This window comes from Pleuronectes platessa, chromosome 3 (genome assembly GCF_947347685.1).
Source record: "Pleuronectes platessa chromosome 3, fPlePla1.1, whole genome shotgun sequence".
NCBI lineage: Eukaryota > Metazoa > Chordata > Actinopteri > Pleuronectiformes > Pleuronectidae > Pleuronectes > Pleuronectes platessa.
Genome location: NC_070628.1, coordinates 2,753,287 through 2,770,984, shown reverse-complemented (window position 1 = coordinate 2,770,984; position 17,698 = coordinate 2,753,287). Strand labels below are relative to the sequence as shown.

Genomic DNA, 17,698 nt, shown 5'->3' with positions numbered 1-17,698 from the left:
ACTGAAGAGCCAGATATCTCCCACAGGAGGTGGTGGACGCCCAAATGGAGCAAAAAGGAGGCTGAATACCGGACTTCAAATCATCAGGTGGCCAGAACGAGGATGCAAATAAAGCCTGATGTTGATCAGTGTCATTAGTAGAGCCAGTGTTGTGTTAAAAATGGTGTAAAGGTTTTTCCAATATCCACAGTTGGCTGCTAATGTAAAATGTAATTTCCACTTTTCAATAAAAATCAAACTGGCCATTATATCAATATGTGAGTGTGTGGTTACTACTCAGTGCACTTTCCCCAACAGGCCAACCAAACAGAGTGATGCAGCTTTAATGGAGAAGCACCTGGAGCAGAAGCTCTCAGGAGAATATAAGTGATTTAGATTTTGTATATTTGAGGGGTGGACTTTTCCTTTAACAGTTTGACGGGATTCTAACATATGTTAGAAAAATAAAGACAAATAACAACCAGGACTCGCACCAGACATTTCCCCATGCAATAAATATGACAGTGAAGTCAAACACCCAAAGCATTTTGACAGAATGGATAGAAGGAAGGAAGAGAGTAAGAGCTGTAGTCAACCATAGAGAATCTTGACAATGTGTTGGTTGCACAGGGAAGATTCAACTCTACTAAGAAGCACAAACAAACTCTAGCACATTACAAAATGTCAACCCAATTATTGAACCCAAAACTCTTTGTTTGCCTATTTCTTTATACTTCTCTGCTTTTCAGAGTAAGACCTGCGATCGACCAGGAGACTACAGCCCTGCACCCTCCTCCTCCTCCTCCTCCTCTGCTCGATGATTGTCAATCAAACCGGATTTTTAAGGGGAAAGTTTTCACCAATTTGTGGAAATGTTTGTGACGCTGAAAGTTGTGCGTTTGTTTGGGTCTGAACCATCAGATGCTTGTCGTGTGCTCACCTTCCTTCTCTGTGATTTATGAACGATAACATTTCATTTCCTGACAACTTCCCAGGAACTCTGTTTGAAACAGTTTGCACCTCCACCTCCTCCTCCTCCTCCACCCTTCTGCTGACACCCCTCACCCGGCTGAACTCCCCCTCCGACCACCTGGAGTAGAGTTTGCACAGTCAATGCTCCCACTTCCCACCTGGGGGGGGGTGGGGGGAGGGAGACGGGTCGATGGCCACGTTTTAATTTTTTCATACAGTAAACAACAAACGACAGAGTGAAGAGAAAACATACAAAATAAAAAGGGAATAGTACAAAAAGATTTAAAAAAAAACAAAAATAAGGAACTTACACAAATAACCCTCACACTACATCTCAATCCCCCCCCCCCCACACTTCTGACACCAGCAACCAAACCACAGACAGGAAGTGACATAGTGAGTGTGCTCAGAAAGGTGCAGAGGGCTTTGGCTCTCCAGGAAAGTCGAGCGTTTGCCCAAAGGTGCATTTTTTTAATTTTATGTATAAAGATGAATTCACTTTCTCCTCGTCACTTTGGTTCCTGTCCGTGGATCGGCAGCCGGGACAGAGACCAGGAGAGAGAGAGAGCGATGGACGAACCTGCGACTGGACGAGTTGAGGCTCAAACGGCTGCTTTGCTCTTTTCTTTTTGGAAGTCGTGTCAGTAACTTTCAATCGACTGACCACAGGTTATTTGGCATCTTAGCCCACGGGCGGTGGACGTTTTGGTGGCTGAGTCTTGTGTCGGGTTGTAGAATGAGCAGCAGGAGCCTCCGGCGGTCCGCTGTAAGGTGCTCGGGTGAATACAGTGATCGAGACTATTCCATTACAATCGTAGCTTGTGTAGGATCACTGCTTTTTGGAATTCCGCCCTCTGGTGACCGAGGCAGTACCTGCAGCTGCTGAGTCCCCCCCCCCCCCTCTGTTTCTCAGCGTTGCAGTAGCTGCATTTAGTCACCAGGTGGCGTCTTAAGAATAACAAAACAGTCAAGCAGCAATAGCTTATTTGTAGAAAAGCTGGTCCAAGAACCAGGTCAAGTAAACTTACTTTGGGTCGATTTAGAATTGACGTTTGTGTGAGATGTGTGTTTGAATCGTCACAAGACAATGGAGAGTAATACTTTATCCTCAAGGAGATTTTTTCTAACAGACATTCAGACTTGTAGCCTTAAATGAAGTGAGCCTGGCAGCCGTTCGATTCCCTCAACCGTCCATCCGCTCATCAGTCAGCTCGTCCAGGAGCTTTCAAGGTTTCTCTGATTCCTGCCCCGACAGCAGCTGCAGCACAGTCAAAACCAAACATCTGGTCCAGCATCAACCCCTCAACCCCATCCCCCCCCACCTGCAGCACCGCAGTCATACAACAATCACAATGCAAAAATATGTGGTTCTCTTTCTCTAAACTATTTTACAGCTAGCCGTGTCTCTCCGCTCTGTCTTTTTTGTAAATTTTTTTACACAACTTGGCAACTCTACATACAGGTGTTAATGTTGAATTATTAGTATCATCTCCTTTTAAAATACCTCTCAAGGACTACAGTACACTAGCTCAAATGTAGAAAACAAAATAACAACAAAAAGGCAACAGAAAGTGTGAAACAAAAAGAAAACTTTCTGAAATGTGTACAAAGCTCTTCTAAAAGTGCGACAAATCTCGCTTAAAAAAAAACAACACAACGTCTTCTCCGGCCCTGCTCGACCTTCAGTCACATCTGTGCTCAGACACGCCCACAGCCTGATGACTTTAAAATAAAGATTACAGGTGAAATATGTACGTCTCTTTGTTTATGACATTCAAAAACAGTTCCGACACGATGATGAACTTAAGTTAGCATGCTAATCGGCTAGCCCGTCCGGTCTCATAATACCACTGCACTTTAGGTGGCGATATTGAGTCACTGTAGCGTCCGGTATGCCCTCAGTCTAACGTGAGGGGGGGGGGGGGGGGGGGGGGCGAAGTCACGCTAATGACAATAAACACACAAACGGCTAAACGGCTTTGCCACCAAAGTTCGACAGCAAAAAAAAAAAAAAAAAAGGATAAAAATAGAAGCAAAACTTAACATTGTTGCTTTAACTGGTGGCGCCACCTCTTGGAATGTACAGGAATTAAATTTGAAGTGAAGATGTTTGTGTTGATGCAGCGACAACACAAACCTACATATAACAACTTTATGGGTTTAATGAAAGGTGTTTGGATTTAACACACACACGGTATCACTGCTCAGTGTCATCTCTGCAGAGGAGTGTTCTTTGTTAAATATCTTTCTGAATCATTCACTATGGAAAACTGTTTCATCTCAGCAGCTACTAACTGCTGTTTTGTGGATTTTGGTGGATTATGTTACAGCAGCAGCTCTTCTGGTTCAGGGAAGCAGAGGATCATGGGTAATATATTTAGTTTAATGTGTGGGACGAAATATCGATAAATCTTTTTTTCTGGACATGAAAACCACTTCATCTTCCCAACAGAGTGAGTGGCTGCAGGGGGCGCTGTTGCTCAGTTAGTGACATAGTGTTGCTTAAATATTTGGCTCCTGCTCCCTCAGAAATTCCCAGTTTTTTTCCAGATCCCCAATTCTCGAGTACAGCTGAAGATTTTCCAGATCACTTCTTCCATTCTAGTCAAACTGTCTTCACATTATCGTGGTTTCGTGAAAGCTTTAGACATTCAGCCAAATGTGTTTCTGGATACAAGATATTCTTCAATTCTTCTACGGATATTTAGTGCAATTTCAAGCTAATTGTCATTTTCTCCAGACAAGCTCAGTATTTGACAGCGTTCCTCTTTCTCTGGATCTCCATCAGCTTCCATTCAGTGGCTGCTCGTCCAGAAGGGCTCGTGTTAAAAAGGCTTTAAGGAAATCTGACGTTTATTTATTCAGCCTCCGACCCCTCACCGCTGCAACGCCACGGTACATAAACAAACAAGCAGCCAGGTATTTATCTTGGTGGCACCGGGCCAGAGAGACGCTCGCTCGCCCCCCCCCCCACCTCCTCCTCTTTGTCATTAGTCTCCTCTCTCCTCTCACTCTTGTGTCTTTGTCTGGATTGTGGCTTCGCTCATGTGACGGCACTCTGCCGCAATGCCTCATCTGTCCTGGGAGATTCTTAACAAACATCTCCTCCTCAGGAAGAACAGCGCCCGCCTGCCTGCACACACACAGACACACACAGACACACACACACAAGCACGTCACTGCTCAAGTCTAGGACGATTAGAATTATTTCTTTCACCGCACTTGTTCAATTGATTCAACAGTCTGGTCGATATTAGCTCCACGATTGGCTGCGTCTCTCCTGTGGATGCTGTGATTGGTCGGCGACAGCAGCCAGGGGAGTTTAGGGACACAGACTTTTCTCATCAATAGTCTGATTATTAAAAGTGCAATAAACACACACACACACAAAACAAAGGAAATATCACACAATCAGACCACAGTGTCCCAGGAGAGGGAGGTGGGCAGAACGCACTCACTCACTCAGACACACAAAGCACAGATGTGCCTGGTCAAACGTACCTACGCCCATTTACGTGCACATTTGATTTCGAATAGCTCACATGCATGTGACAGCACGAACACACACACACACAGACACACACAGTTGGCAGGGATTTGCATTCGACGAAGGAAATGGAGGCGACACAGAAATGAAGCAGCAGTAGATGTTAAATGATGGTTCGCATAATGAGGCAACAAGGGGCCAACACTATTTAGCTCCTTCCTATGTGTATATATGAGAGAGAGAGAGAGAGAGAGAGAGAGAGAGAGAGAGAGAGAGAGAATGTATACATAATGAAGGGATGAGACAGAGAAATGTAAACAAAGAAAACAGAAAAGTGGGGAGGCGGCAGGGGGGGGGGGGGCAGAGAGGGAGGAAAGTGTCCTGGCTGCAGTTGGAGCTGCTCACACAGGAACACGAGACGCTCACCAGGCAGACACCGAATAATTAGAGGAGGAATCTGTAGGATTCAAAAAAAGAAGAGGTTCTGCTTTGTCTGCCATCTTATTTTACACTGACGTGTTCCCCAGAGGACAGAAGCTCTGCAGCCACACGTGCAACATGGCCGCAGTACGTGTGCAGCCCGCTCGTGTCACACGTGTCTGAAGTCTGTGGATGAGTGACTCTGCAGATGTGTGCGCAAGTCAGGGGAGGACAAAAAAAAAAAGAGAAAGAGCGATGCTGCTCTCTGAGGCAGACAAAAACAAACAGCCACTCATCTCAACCTCTGTGCACATACCACCCACCCACACACACAGACACACAGACACACACACACACACACAGACACACGTATATACAGACCTTGCAGAGCTGAGCACCCAAACCACCCACACACAGCGACAGACATGCGCACTCTCCACACCAAGCCAGACACACGTATGCAGCACATAAGAATTAGACGCAGACCCCAGCCTGGCATAAGCATGCGCATTACACACACAGACACACACACACACACAGACACACACACACACACACCACTGTCAAAAGCTCTTTCGAGTGAGCAGGCACACATTAACATGCCATAAATGGGGATGGAGGGAAGCGAGGGGAGGGGAAAAAAACTGCATACATACATTAATATGCACACGCACAACCACGCGCAAGCACACAAACATTACAAAAAACAACACACACCCACTCATTGTGTTGGCCCACAGATGCACACACACACACACACTTTACAAACAGCTCCCAAACACACCCTGCAACAAACTACACACACAAACACAACAGTATGCATGCATTCACACCAAATCATCCAAGCGTCCCAGCCACCCCCCTCCTCCCCTCTTTCTCTCCCCCCCCCCCCCCCCCCCCCCCCCCCCCCTCGGGGGAGGCGCAGAGTGTCCTCTCCTTCCCTCTTCGTCTCTCTGAACATTTCTCCTGACTTAAGGCGGCAGTTTTACACAAAGCATCGGAATATATAAAAAGAAGAGGACTTCTTTTAAAAAGGGAAACAAAACAATGTGCAAACTGTCTCCTCTCCCCCCCCCGCCCCTCTCTCCTCCTCCCTCCCCACCCTCAGTTCCCTTCACTCCTCTTTTCCTTTCTTTATCTCAACTCTTCTTCTCCTTAGTTATTAAACTTATTGGTCAGGTCTCCACAGATCGTACCATGTGCTCCAGAATATAGGGTGGGGCCGGGCATGGATGCTCGTCTCAGGGTTCTTTGACCGTTAGTGAGAAATAATAAAATAAAAACTGGATATACATGTTAAAATATCAAGAGTCTCTAAATATCTTTCTTTAAAAGCCACGTCGTAAAAAGGGGCAACAAAACCAGTTCAGTTGAAATCAGTTCGAACCCTCGACGGCTGTTTTTGGTTTGGAGTGTTTAACGTTGTGTGTTTTACTTAACATGCGACTTAGCAACAGTCCCTTCAACTCGAGGAGGATGTGTGTGTGTGTGTGTGTGTGTGTGTCTCAATCCAAACATAATAACCCTGTAGCAGTGACATGAAACAGTTCCACTCACACACTTCTGATCCCACACGGCCGATAAGGTCCTTCAGTTTCCTTCTCCATCAATAATAATAATTTATAATAAAACAAATCTAGAATATGTAGTATTTTTGGGGATTTTAAAATTGTACTCTTTAATTTGTTTGAATTTTTATACAATATAATGTTTTTTGCTGTGAGATTTTATATAACAATTATAATTTACTTCTGGCAGATATGTAAATTCAACACAGTGGTAAATGAAAACAGTAGAAGATATTTTAAACGTCACAGTTGAAGCAGCTCATTGTGTAGCAGCAGCTGGATTCCTTTTTAAATTGAAACACTCGACCTGCTCCCCATTTGACCCACGAGGGCACATCTGACTGATTTCAGTGAGAGGAGATAAATCAGAGACTTTGTCCCAAATCCACACAGCATAGAAAACAACTTCACTAATTATGATCTGTTCTTTTGACAGATTTGAGAACTTGTGGCTCCAGAGGGAAACTTTTCTTTGTGAGCGACTGTTTGTGAGAACGCAGATGTCAACTAACACTGGAAGAACAAATATCTCCGACAGAGACGTCAACTTCCAAAGATGACAGATCTAACTTTTGTTGATACGGGCCTGGGCTGATATGGATGTGAACGAGTCGGACCCGGACAATCTCCTATGTACTTACTTCAAAATGAACTACTGATGATTGAAAATTAATGTTTTCACGCTGGAAAGGGGATTGTGTGTTTAAAGAAATCAATTAGTATAAACGAGTAATAAAACCAACGAGTGCATTAATCTAAAAAGGTCGGGTATCTTTTCTTTTTGACTCAACTCGGTTTTGTGGAAGATCTGAATATCTGTTTGAAACACTGCTAAGATGATCACGACCGAAATATCAGTGAGAACAATTGAAGAAGTTCACCTGGAGCCCGAAGGTCAAACACCGGCCTGACGAGAAAAGATTTAGTGTTTCCATTATTTGTTTCTCTTAGTCTTATAAACACCTCATATTAGTCCATGAAACTCAAGCCTTCAGGAAATCCAGTGAATCTTTATCTTCTCCATCGTCTCCAGATCTCAGCTGCCTGACTACAACATGTGATGAGCGACGGCCACTCAGCTCTGCTTCGCTGCAACTCCCCCTTTTCTTCCCACAATGCTCTGGTGTACTGTAGCTGATGCAGCTGACAGCGCCCAAATGCGTATTAGTGTGTGTGTGGTGTGTGTGTGTGTGTGTGTGTGTGCTTGCCACTGTGGTGGGTGAATGAATCAACGAAGCGAGTGTGAAGACGTCTGGCCTCCTTCCCTCTCACTCTCTCTCTCTCTCTCGCTGTATTCCAGCTCACCAACAAACTGTACGCCCGCTCAAACACACAAACACACACACACCGACACACATGCACGCAGGGCCACATTTCTTGCCATGTACCGATGCTTGAATTAGCACCTTTGTCGGTGCCAGACGAGCACACGTCCAGGCAGCGAGCCGGAGGAAGCTCGTGCTGCTAACAGGCACGGCTGTGAATTTAAACACGAGTTGAAAACAAAAGAACATTGCCACTGTATCCACAAACACACAAACACACACACAAACACACACTTCTCGTTCCTAAGCTCACAGGCAGGAAACTTGCTTTTGGATATTTCTTGACTTTTCCTTCAGATTTTAAAAAATGAAAGCGGGTGATGAACAGACATAATTGGATTTTAGCTCGTATTTTTTCGTCTTTTTCTTTTTTTAAATAAAACCGCCCCTCTTCTCTTTCTTTTAAAACGTACAAAAACATAGTTGGATTGTACTCGTATCGCAGGAAATAACACAGTGCAAACTCTTTGACAATCATCAGTAACAAGTAGCCTTGGCAAAACTCACACATAAGGAACTTTAACAGTAAAAGTAAACAAACTCAAATTATCTTTTTCTTTAAGGGTCAAAAAGCTAAAGGAGATTAGGTGGTAAAAAGTTTTAGTCACGCGAATCTTATCTGCCACCAAAAATGGCCGACAAATCAACCAGCAGCTAAAAATGCTGCCGCTCGGAAGTCAGCAGTATCTCTCCAGCGGCCGGTCGTTTAGTTTCCCAGCATGCCCAGCAGGAGTCATGGAGCAGGGGTTGGTGAGGTGTGTGGATGGGGGGGTGGGGGGAATCATAAACCATGCCAATATACATATTAATATTAATTTCAACCCCTGACCTCGTCGACCCCACGCCTCTCAGAGAAGCTTCCATCGGGGCGTCCACATGAAATAAAGCAAAGAAATAATAAAACTGGGCTCTGTACAATCTCACTCTGCCTCCACCACCTCACCACGCTCCACCACCTCCACCACCTCCACCACGCGTACATTCAAAAACCACAGTGTTACTGGAATAGAGGGTGGGTTCACCCCCCCCCCCCCCTCCCCAGGGAATGTCTGATTGATTATGGTTAGAATAATGGCCTCAGTGACAGTACACACTTTAAAACATACAAAAATAAAGGCTTAAACTATCAGGTCTGGAAAGGTTGCAGAGGGATGAGGATCTGGGGGGGTGTCTTCCCTCTGCAACCTTTCTTTCTCTGTTGTCTTTCTATCTCTCTCCACCAGAACAGGAAGGAGGAACAACCCGTGATGAGGCGTTCAGCGTTGGAGAAAGATGGAAGTGAGACAAACAGAAGAAGGAAAGCAGAACAAAATGACCAGAAGAGTCAAAGTGGAGACATGTCCCCAAACAAATGGCGGCTCAGTGAGGACTGACAACTGTCGTCCCGGCCTCAGGGAGGCCACCGTTCTCTACTCACCCCCCCCATCAATCTGTCCATCCATCTATCTGTCCGTTCACTCACTCAAAACAAAGTGCTGCCGTCTCCCACCGCCCCATGGAGGGCGTCAGCTGCCGTGGCTCCGCCTCCTGATTCGTGACTGTTGGCGGCTGCTGCTGCCGCCGCCACGGCCTCCAGGGAGGCGGGGTCAAAGCCTTGCTCCGCCCCCAGCCCGTCGGCCTCCATCTTCACGCTGTCGGCCAGGAAGGCGGAGTAGGCGTCGCTGTCGGCCATCAGCAGTTTGAGCTTGGGGATCCAGCTCTTGCGGACGACGCGGCGAGCGTTGGTGCACATGTCGGCCGCGATGGCGTTCATCTCACTCTCCTTGAAGCTCGGCGCAAAGTTCTGGCAATAAACTGCAGGAAGAGAGAGAGGTGGAAAAAGAGAGAGAGAGAGAGAGAGAGGAGGTTAAAAACACACAAACAGCCAAACCACTGCAAGGAGTGTTAAAGTGTTTACATGTGTGTGTCTGACTCACATTTGACAGCGTGCAGAACTCGGTTGTCCAGCGGTTTACGACTCGGGTCGTTGGTTGAAGAGCGGATTCCTGTTCCACAGCTGTTTGCCAGAGTGCTCCTGAGCAAGAGAGAAAAAACACAACCATCGACGTGAACGTAAATTTAGCTACTAAAGTACATTTGAGTGTTTGGTTTAAACATCACGTGTTAATAATCATTAGCGACACACAGATATCCAGTAAATGTATATAAATTGTGTACAAGGCAAAACAAAATCCTTTCAGCAGCTTGGGTTTCACTCCTGCTGCTCCGGGTCCTACCCCCCCCCACCGGCCGAACGTGTGGGACACTGACCTGTCGAAGAACGCCGCCAGCAGGCGTCTGAGCAGCACTTTGTGGCGGGTGCCGGCGCTGACGTGGCAGTTCATGAGCTGAGCCCGGGAGATGAACACGGACGTGCCGCTCACCAGCTCCAGCTTCTCGGCCGGGTCGCCCTCCTCGTACAGCTTCGGGTGGCAGCGGTTGCCGATCTGGCTGATGAGCTCGGCGGGCAGAGAAGCCAGGTCCTGCCGAGAACGTGCCCCCCTGCCCCCCCGGCCGCCGCCCGAGTCCGGGGCCTGGTCCGGCAGAGCCTCCACCCTCTCACCGACCACTGAGGAGGAACAAGATAATGAGATGAGCTCTGATGTTGTTAATAAAGATGGACGACATGGCAGCTCCCAAAAGTGAAGCCAGATCATCTGGAACTCCCCCTGGTGGACGGCTTCAGCACGAGGGCAGCACCCGGATCTTAAACAATTTACATTGTACAGTGGGAAGTGGAGGTGCATCATCATCTTTCTTTATTCATGTTCCATGTTTGATACCCAGCTGTGACATCACTGAGTTTCCAAATATTATGACTGAGACCGTGTTCTGTTCAATTAGCACATTTGAGATTTCAAATTAAATTTGTCATGAATCCACATGTTGATGATACAACTGATTACCTACTGAAGTAATTACTCAGCTCTGCTCCATGAGAGGCCTGCAGCCAGGTTCTAAAGTGAGTTCATTCAGTTCTAAGTGGGTTTGATGGATTCCAACATTACTCTGCACTCCGCCTCCATTCATGCATTAAATTCCTCTGGTGTGTATTTTCCCAGCTTGTTGTTATGCAGTGGAAATGACAACATGGAGGTCAGACTCTGATAATTCAGTTTCAGGTCAGCGGAGATCAATGTGGATTCTCCCCCCCTCTTCCAAGACCTGGAACTTTTTGACTAAAAGAAAAACTCCTTCGACCACTGAGTTCGTCTGAAGTGTGAAAACACTTGTTTGGAAAGTTTGGACAATAGAAGAAGAGAAAGAAGAAGAGGAAGCAGCTGCAGACTTCCCCTCCTACGATATGAAGTTTGAACGATGAGAATCAGAATCTACATCTTTAAACGTTTCTGTGTTTTCAACATGAGAACTTTGGACAAACAACACGACAGCGAAACTTAAGATCCATTTAGAGATGAGACAGAAACTTCCAGATCTGCAGGAAACCCCAGAGACCTTGAGGTGAACTCACACACTTTGTACTCAGAGCTTACCGGCTGCCCCGGCGTTCAGCATGCTGTACATGGTGTACATGTTGCAGATCTGTCGGTACTGCTCTTCGGCGCTCTCATCCGCCACGTCGTCCTCCTCCTCGTCATCGTGGTAGCTGATTGGCGAGTCACTGGTGTACATGCTCAGCGTGCCCGGGCTCGTGCCCTCGGGGGTTCCACCGTTGTTGTGGTTATTGTGGTTGTTGTGATTATTGTTGTTATGGTTGCTGTTGAGTCCGGCTCCTCCCACTGAAGTGGTGCCGCCGCCCATCATCACAGCGTTGCCAGATGCAGGTCCACGACCAGAGGCATCCTGGGTAGTGTTGTTAGAAGAGGAGGAGGAGGAAGAGGAGGAAGAATAGCGTGCAGCCTTCCTCATTCCGCCACCACCTCCGGACCCTCCGACCCCGTCACGGTTGCCCCCTTCCCACAGCCGCTTGGCCACGGGGGTGCAGACCACCGAGTAGGGGGAGCCCTCCTGCTAAGGAAGAGAGAGAATTACCCGTTAGTGACCATCACCCGACTGGAACGCCACAAAACAACTGACATTAACCAAAAGAAGAAGAGCTTGTGTCGTTCTTAAAGTCCCCTTCCAGTCAAAATCAAGATCTTATGCCTTTTATATAATAAAAAACAGATTGTATGAATTAAACATATAGCGCCATGGAGGAATGTTTCCATCTTAACCCTGAAGTAAACAAATGCCAGTTTTAAAAAACTGCTTTCGACAGCCAGGGGTTTGTGATGTCACAAACCTAATGAACCAATCCTGTCAACCTGTCGATAGGCTTCAGGGGCTGGGAAAGCCTCCTCAACAGCAGGTGGCGCTGTGAGGGTGGAGGGACTGGGAGCAGGGGCGGGGCCATATTAGCATATTTGTAAATCTTCGTCCTTAATTGAGGAATGCATAGATTCAAGAAAATGATTAGGCCACTGGGGACACTTTTTTCAAAAGAACTTTTGAATATGTTATTTTATACAAAATAGTTTTAGGGGGTGAAATAAGCAGCTGGACTGGGGCTTTATAAACAAATATCATATTTGATCATTTCCACCGATAAACGATACTTAAGGTAAAAAGACACGAGCATCAAACAGTCTGTAAATAAAACATGTTGCAAAGTTTCTCTTGGGACATTTAAAAAAAACTAAATACATGAAAAGACCATCTGGTGTTTGAATGAAGTCACCGTCATGTCACAATAGATGAGGTTTCATTTTACTTTAACATTAATATTGATGATGAAAACACAAACAAACCACACTTATCTGTATTAAGGCTCTTACTGCCACCTCCAGTGAAAGCTTATATAAAGTGGTTGACTGTAAACAATGTAAATGGTGACCATCATAATTTATATCACTTGGTCTGTGGTATATTTCAGAGAAGACTTTCAGGTTATGATTCATTCAGAAGCTTTTCAGTCACTGTTAAAGGAAGTGAGTTTTTTTATAGCTCTTCTTGAAAGTCTCTCAAATGTCAAACTCAAAGAAACGCCTACTCAGGATTCCCTTCTTCAGATGCCGTCAGTGATTTACACCAAACACCACAGGTGGTGTTAACAGCTGCGACCGAGCGGGGAGTGTACCTGCTGCGGGTGGGGGGTGCTCTGAGGAGTGGTCGACGTCTGTTCTGTCTTTACCTTGGACACCAGGGGGAGGGGTGTGAGACATGAGGACGGCCTCCCTGTGGCCGCTGCCACAACACCACCTCCACCCCCTCCCACTGTTTGAGTGACAGGGCTCTGAGGCTCGGAGGGCGGGGTCTCCTCAGTGTGGAGGCCCTGGGAGTCACAGCTTGGAGATGAGACCTGGAGACGGGTGATAAGATAAGAGGTCATGACTTCACCTCCTAAGGAATAAAGATGGACGACGTGTCTCCACTTCCTCCCACAGTCCATCAGCTTGACCAGTAGCAGTCTCAGCTGTCAATCATGACCTTTCACCCCATTTTATATCATAAAAGAACTTATTAAAACCAAACTTATTAGCAACATGAAAACGTGAACATACTTTAGTGTGATATGAACGAACCAAAACGACAGAAACCGAGAAAACAATGATTTAACATGACTTCGACTTGAGTTTGGTCCACGTCCAAAAATATGCTAACGTGGAGGAGGCAGTTTTTTAACCTATAATGCAGCTGACCACCAGGGGGCTATCTACTCTAGTTGCCCAAATTCCTTGGTTGCTTGAAAAAAATCGCAGCAGATGAAAACATGTTTTAATGTGATTGAGAGTTGACTTTTCCAATTGGCTGCTTCAACATGATTTGGCATAACCAGCTGCTATGACATCATCACTGAGCTCAGCTTGTTTCTGTTGGCGGCTGTTCTGCGCTCGGCTCCAGTTTCAGGTGTTTCTCCAGTTCGGCCTGTCAGCTGAGAACTGAACGCTCTTCCTGGAAAAGCTCACAACTAAAACACAAACTGCCAGCTCTGTGCTGAGTGGACACCGGCACCAGCAGGTGGACACTCCGCACCGCCACCGTGCCAGCTTCTCTTCTTACATCTACTCTCTCTCTCTCTCTCTCTCTGGGCGTTCCAAAGTGTACATTCAAGGAAATCAGTTTTCCGTGTTAATATGCAGATTTATGCAGCGAGGCACTCCGGATCTAATCAGATCTACAAACACAGATAACCCCTCAGTGAAATTACACCATGCCCAATGCCACACACAACAGGTGCCAGGGAGGAAGCTCAAAACCTAATGTGATGATACTCACGTCTCAGATACTTTTAACTCCATGATTACACTTTGCAGGATTATAAATACGCAAGAAACTGGTTATATAAAATTCCACATTCATCTGATAAAGTCTTAAATTGTTCCACATTAAAGCTTCATTCACAAGTTACCTTGAGGAAGAACTCTGTGCCTTTCTCCATGATCTGTTGGATCTGGAGGAAGCCGGCGGTGTACATGAGCAGGAACTGGTCTCCAACGTTCATGCTGAGGCGTCCTGTGTAGCAGAAGGCCAGGATCTGCTGGAAGCTCTGCGGCTGCACCGCCGGGGGCAGCTCCACCACCGAGCTCTTACCCCCAGCGTTGAACAGATCCCTGAAGTAGGAGCTGCTGGCGGCCAGCACCGCGCGGTGGGCCTGAGGGGTAAACAGCAGGAAAAGGTAAGTTATCAGTGGAACTCGACTGATATGGATTAATGGGGCGGAATCTATATATATATTCAAATTTGGCAATGAATACCAAGATGTTATCAAACCCTCACGACAAATAAATGCAAGTGAGGTTTGATATTTTATGGTTATTATAGATAAAAAGAAAACGGCAACTATAAAAACTTGGTAAACTTGGACTTTTTTGTAAAATAAAAATCTTTTCTGCATTTTTTCTTCCAGCCAAACACACATGCAGATTGGATTCATCTGTGAACAACTCATATCGGCAGATTCTTATCAACCAAACAATAAATCGGTCGAGGTAAAGTTTGAACCCGTGACATCACCCAGTTTGTGAGCTGCCGTCTGAAGCCTCGAGTTTGACATTTAGTCCAGCGCCATCTGGCTTTTTGAAACCAGAAGGAGCAGGTGGTGCTTTATGGTTTATTTGACTCTGAACGGGACCATAACTTTCAAACTGAACATCATGCTATATTGAAGAAGACTTGACGCGAGAGATTGAGACCATAAAGTCCTTATGAAAGTGTTTACTGACGTTATAAATCAAGGGGGAAGTCGAGTCATTTTCTCTTCTATAGAAACTGACTTCTTCAAAACCAGCAGTCACACTCTGTGGTCAGAGAACACACACATCAGACTCTTTGGCATTAGCTTCATGTGGTGGAGCTGCTGTCTGTTATATACAGTCAATGGTTGGGCTCCAGTTATCAGGGTGTTAAAGGTAAACAGGAAGATTGGCTTCGTCTCATCTGGCTGACAAATGTTTACAGTAATCTCACTTTACTGGAGTTTTTTCCAACTCGTGTTAAAACAGATAATCTATTTTTTGAAATACTGACCACAACACAAACTGTACCAATCTGTAAAGGAATCATTTCCTCATATGAAATACGACAAGTTCTTAGCCTTGGCCGTACAAAGTGAAAGTGTATTGAACGAATCCAAAAGATTTATGCCTCCAGTGAGAGAGGTCGCCGAATGCAGCTCAGGAAATCTATTAGAAATCATTTAATGCACAACACTGGTTGTTTTTCACCTGGGCCATATTTCCCCGTCTCACCGATTGATTCTGAGCTAAATCTTATCAATATCTTCAACTAATTACACTTTACTGAGGTCGTCAGAGTCCGATACAGGACGAACCAACAATCCACCAAAATATAACACAAACAAAGCATGTCCACAGATATTACAAGATGTTTATCATCTTTTTTTTACAAGTATTACATATTTATGTCTTAATAATGAGTAGCATGTACAAGTATTCTTATTATTGTACATTTACTTTGATCATACACATTTGATTCAGTTTTGTACATTTGTTATTATCATTATTTTTCTGTCTTATTACTAACTTTTCTTTAATTTGGCTACAACTGAGATTTTCACACATTTATTCTAAAATATAATTTAGCTTTCAAGACAGGTCTGCTTACCGAGCTTTAAGCTTTCATGGTAATGGTGTAGCAGTTTAGATCATGTTTAATTATTGAGATGACAATATGATCATTACTTATGCACAGTCCACACTAATTGATTTTAAGCTAAATTTTCCACTCGCCGTCAAAAGCCCCGCAAACTGTTTTTGTTGTTTAAACAGAACACAAAGCAGCAAGTTGTGTTGGGAGAACCGAGCAGTGACCCGATGACTTTGAAGGTCAAGTAACCTGAACCTGGGGTCAGCAGGTAAAATGACCAACAGGCCAATGTCCCAGTAACGTTCTTTCTTTACCATCTCAGGATAACTGGTGCAGTTATAAGCACTGTGGTCACACTGCACAGCTCCACAGTAAATTAAAGATTCTGAGCACAGAAGAGAAAACACTAATAGAAAGAAAAAAAAAACTTCTGACCTTGAAGGCATGTCCCTTGACGACCACAGAGACGTCACAGTACAGGCCCTGCAGCCGCTGCTCGTTCAAACACTCCAGGACGTTGTTGCCAAAGTTAGGGATCGCCATCTGCAGCGTCTGAGCCATTACGCTCTGCCCAGCACCACAGGGTCTACAGGAGAACAGAGAGGTAGAAGTTAGACCTGACAGAGGACTGGATGGGGCAGAAGGACGGAGGGAGGAAGGAGATCTGAGGGAAAGAAGCAGGGACTTGTAGAGGAATTAAAGGAAGGTGAAGGGGGGGGAGGACGGGGGGGAATAGAGAGACATTGGAGGGGGTGATGCGGAGGTGAGGACAAAATGAGGCAGCCGAGCAGGAGAGGAGGAAACACGGTTACCAGCGAGCGATGAGACAAGGATGAAAGAAGGTCGAGAAGCTGTTTCCAAGATGGAGACGAGGAGGAGACGAGGAAAGAGACTTAAAATAAAGGAACAGGCTAAATAAAGTGTATGATGATTAATGGATTAAGTATTTGGTAAACAACTTTAATTCTAAACTCCAAATGAACTTCGAATGAAAGAGAAGTTCGGGGCCACCAGCGACAGTTATATAAGCCGTCTTTCTCTTTTTTTCCCGAAACCTTGTTTCATTACATCTAATTCACTGTTAATAAACTGTTTTGTGGTTTTTGGCCTACTTTGTCATTTCCTCTGTCAAAACACAGTCGCTTACATAACTCGTCTATTCCACTCGTCCTCGTCACGATTCCAACGAGGAAGCCCGAGATGAGAGAAGTGGGGGAGCTGTCAAATTCGTGACAATAAAAATAAACAAAGGACATGTAAACATCCCTCTAAACACATCTTTGTCTCTGTCCTGTGGACCCTTTATCTGTGATAATGCACAAACAATATTTAGGATATAAATCCTCTAATGCCAAGTATGATGGAGCAGAACTAAACGGATGAGAACAGTCATGACTACGCTTCTGAACAAATACATTCAGGATCATGATCCTTGTGACGGATGATTGGAAACGTTCAGCATCAGCTGGACAGTAGCTGGTGGGAGTGGACGAGGCCGGGCTCCTCCGCTGGCTGCAGCCCAACACAAACCACTACCACAGAACAATATTATGGTGATTAGCTCCGCTGCTCCACTGGGAGAGACACTCACAGACGAGACCCAGTAACCTGAACAGCTCCATCACCTCCAGTTCTCCTCATGAACGCTGCAGCAGAAGCCCAGAGGTCACAGAGGGGTCACATCCGCGGAAATATCACCATCTTTTCACAACTTTGATCTGACACACAACTCAACCCTGCAGACAGAAACTTCAGACCAACTTTATATTGTCTGCTTGACCCCAGAGGGGAAATGAAGCCGACTTTATGATAATAAGAAGAGAGATTGATGAGACGTCTCTTGAAGTATGGAAAATGTCTACAACTCGCTGCTCGGGTCATGACCGACTCACGGCTTGTGCTTAAGAGGCAAAATTCAG

At 45.5% G+C, this 17,698-nt stretch overlaps 1 protein-coding gene across 1 annotated transcript; it reads right to left on the bottom strand.

Moving 5' to 3' along the window:
• Nucleotides 1-8,366: 8,366 nt before the first annotated feature.
• nacc1b (nucleus accumbens associated 1, BEN and BTB (POZ) domain containing b) lies at nt 8,367-16,361 on the bottom strand. Its single transcript, XM_053415516.1, has 7 exons — nt 16,215-16,361; nt 14,083-14,325; nt 12,811-13,032; nt 11,225-11,699; nt 10,002-10,299; nt 9,668-9,765; nt 8,367-9,545 (listed from the first exon to the last, which is right to left on the bottom strand). The coding sequence occupies exons 1-7, from the start codon at nt 16,338-16,340 to the stop codon at nt 9,214-9,216; spliced, it is 1,794 nt and encodes a 597-aa protein (XP_053271491.1). The 5' UTR covers nt 16,341-16,361; the 3' UTR covers nt 8,367-9,213.
• Nucleotides 16,362-17,698: the final 1,337 nt, after the last annotated feature.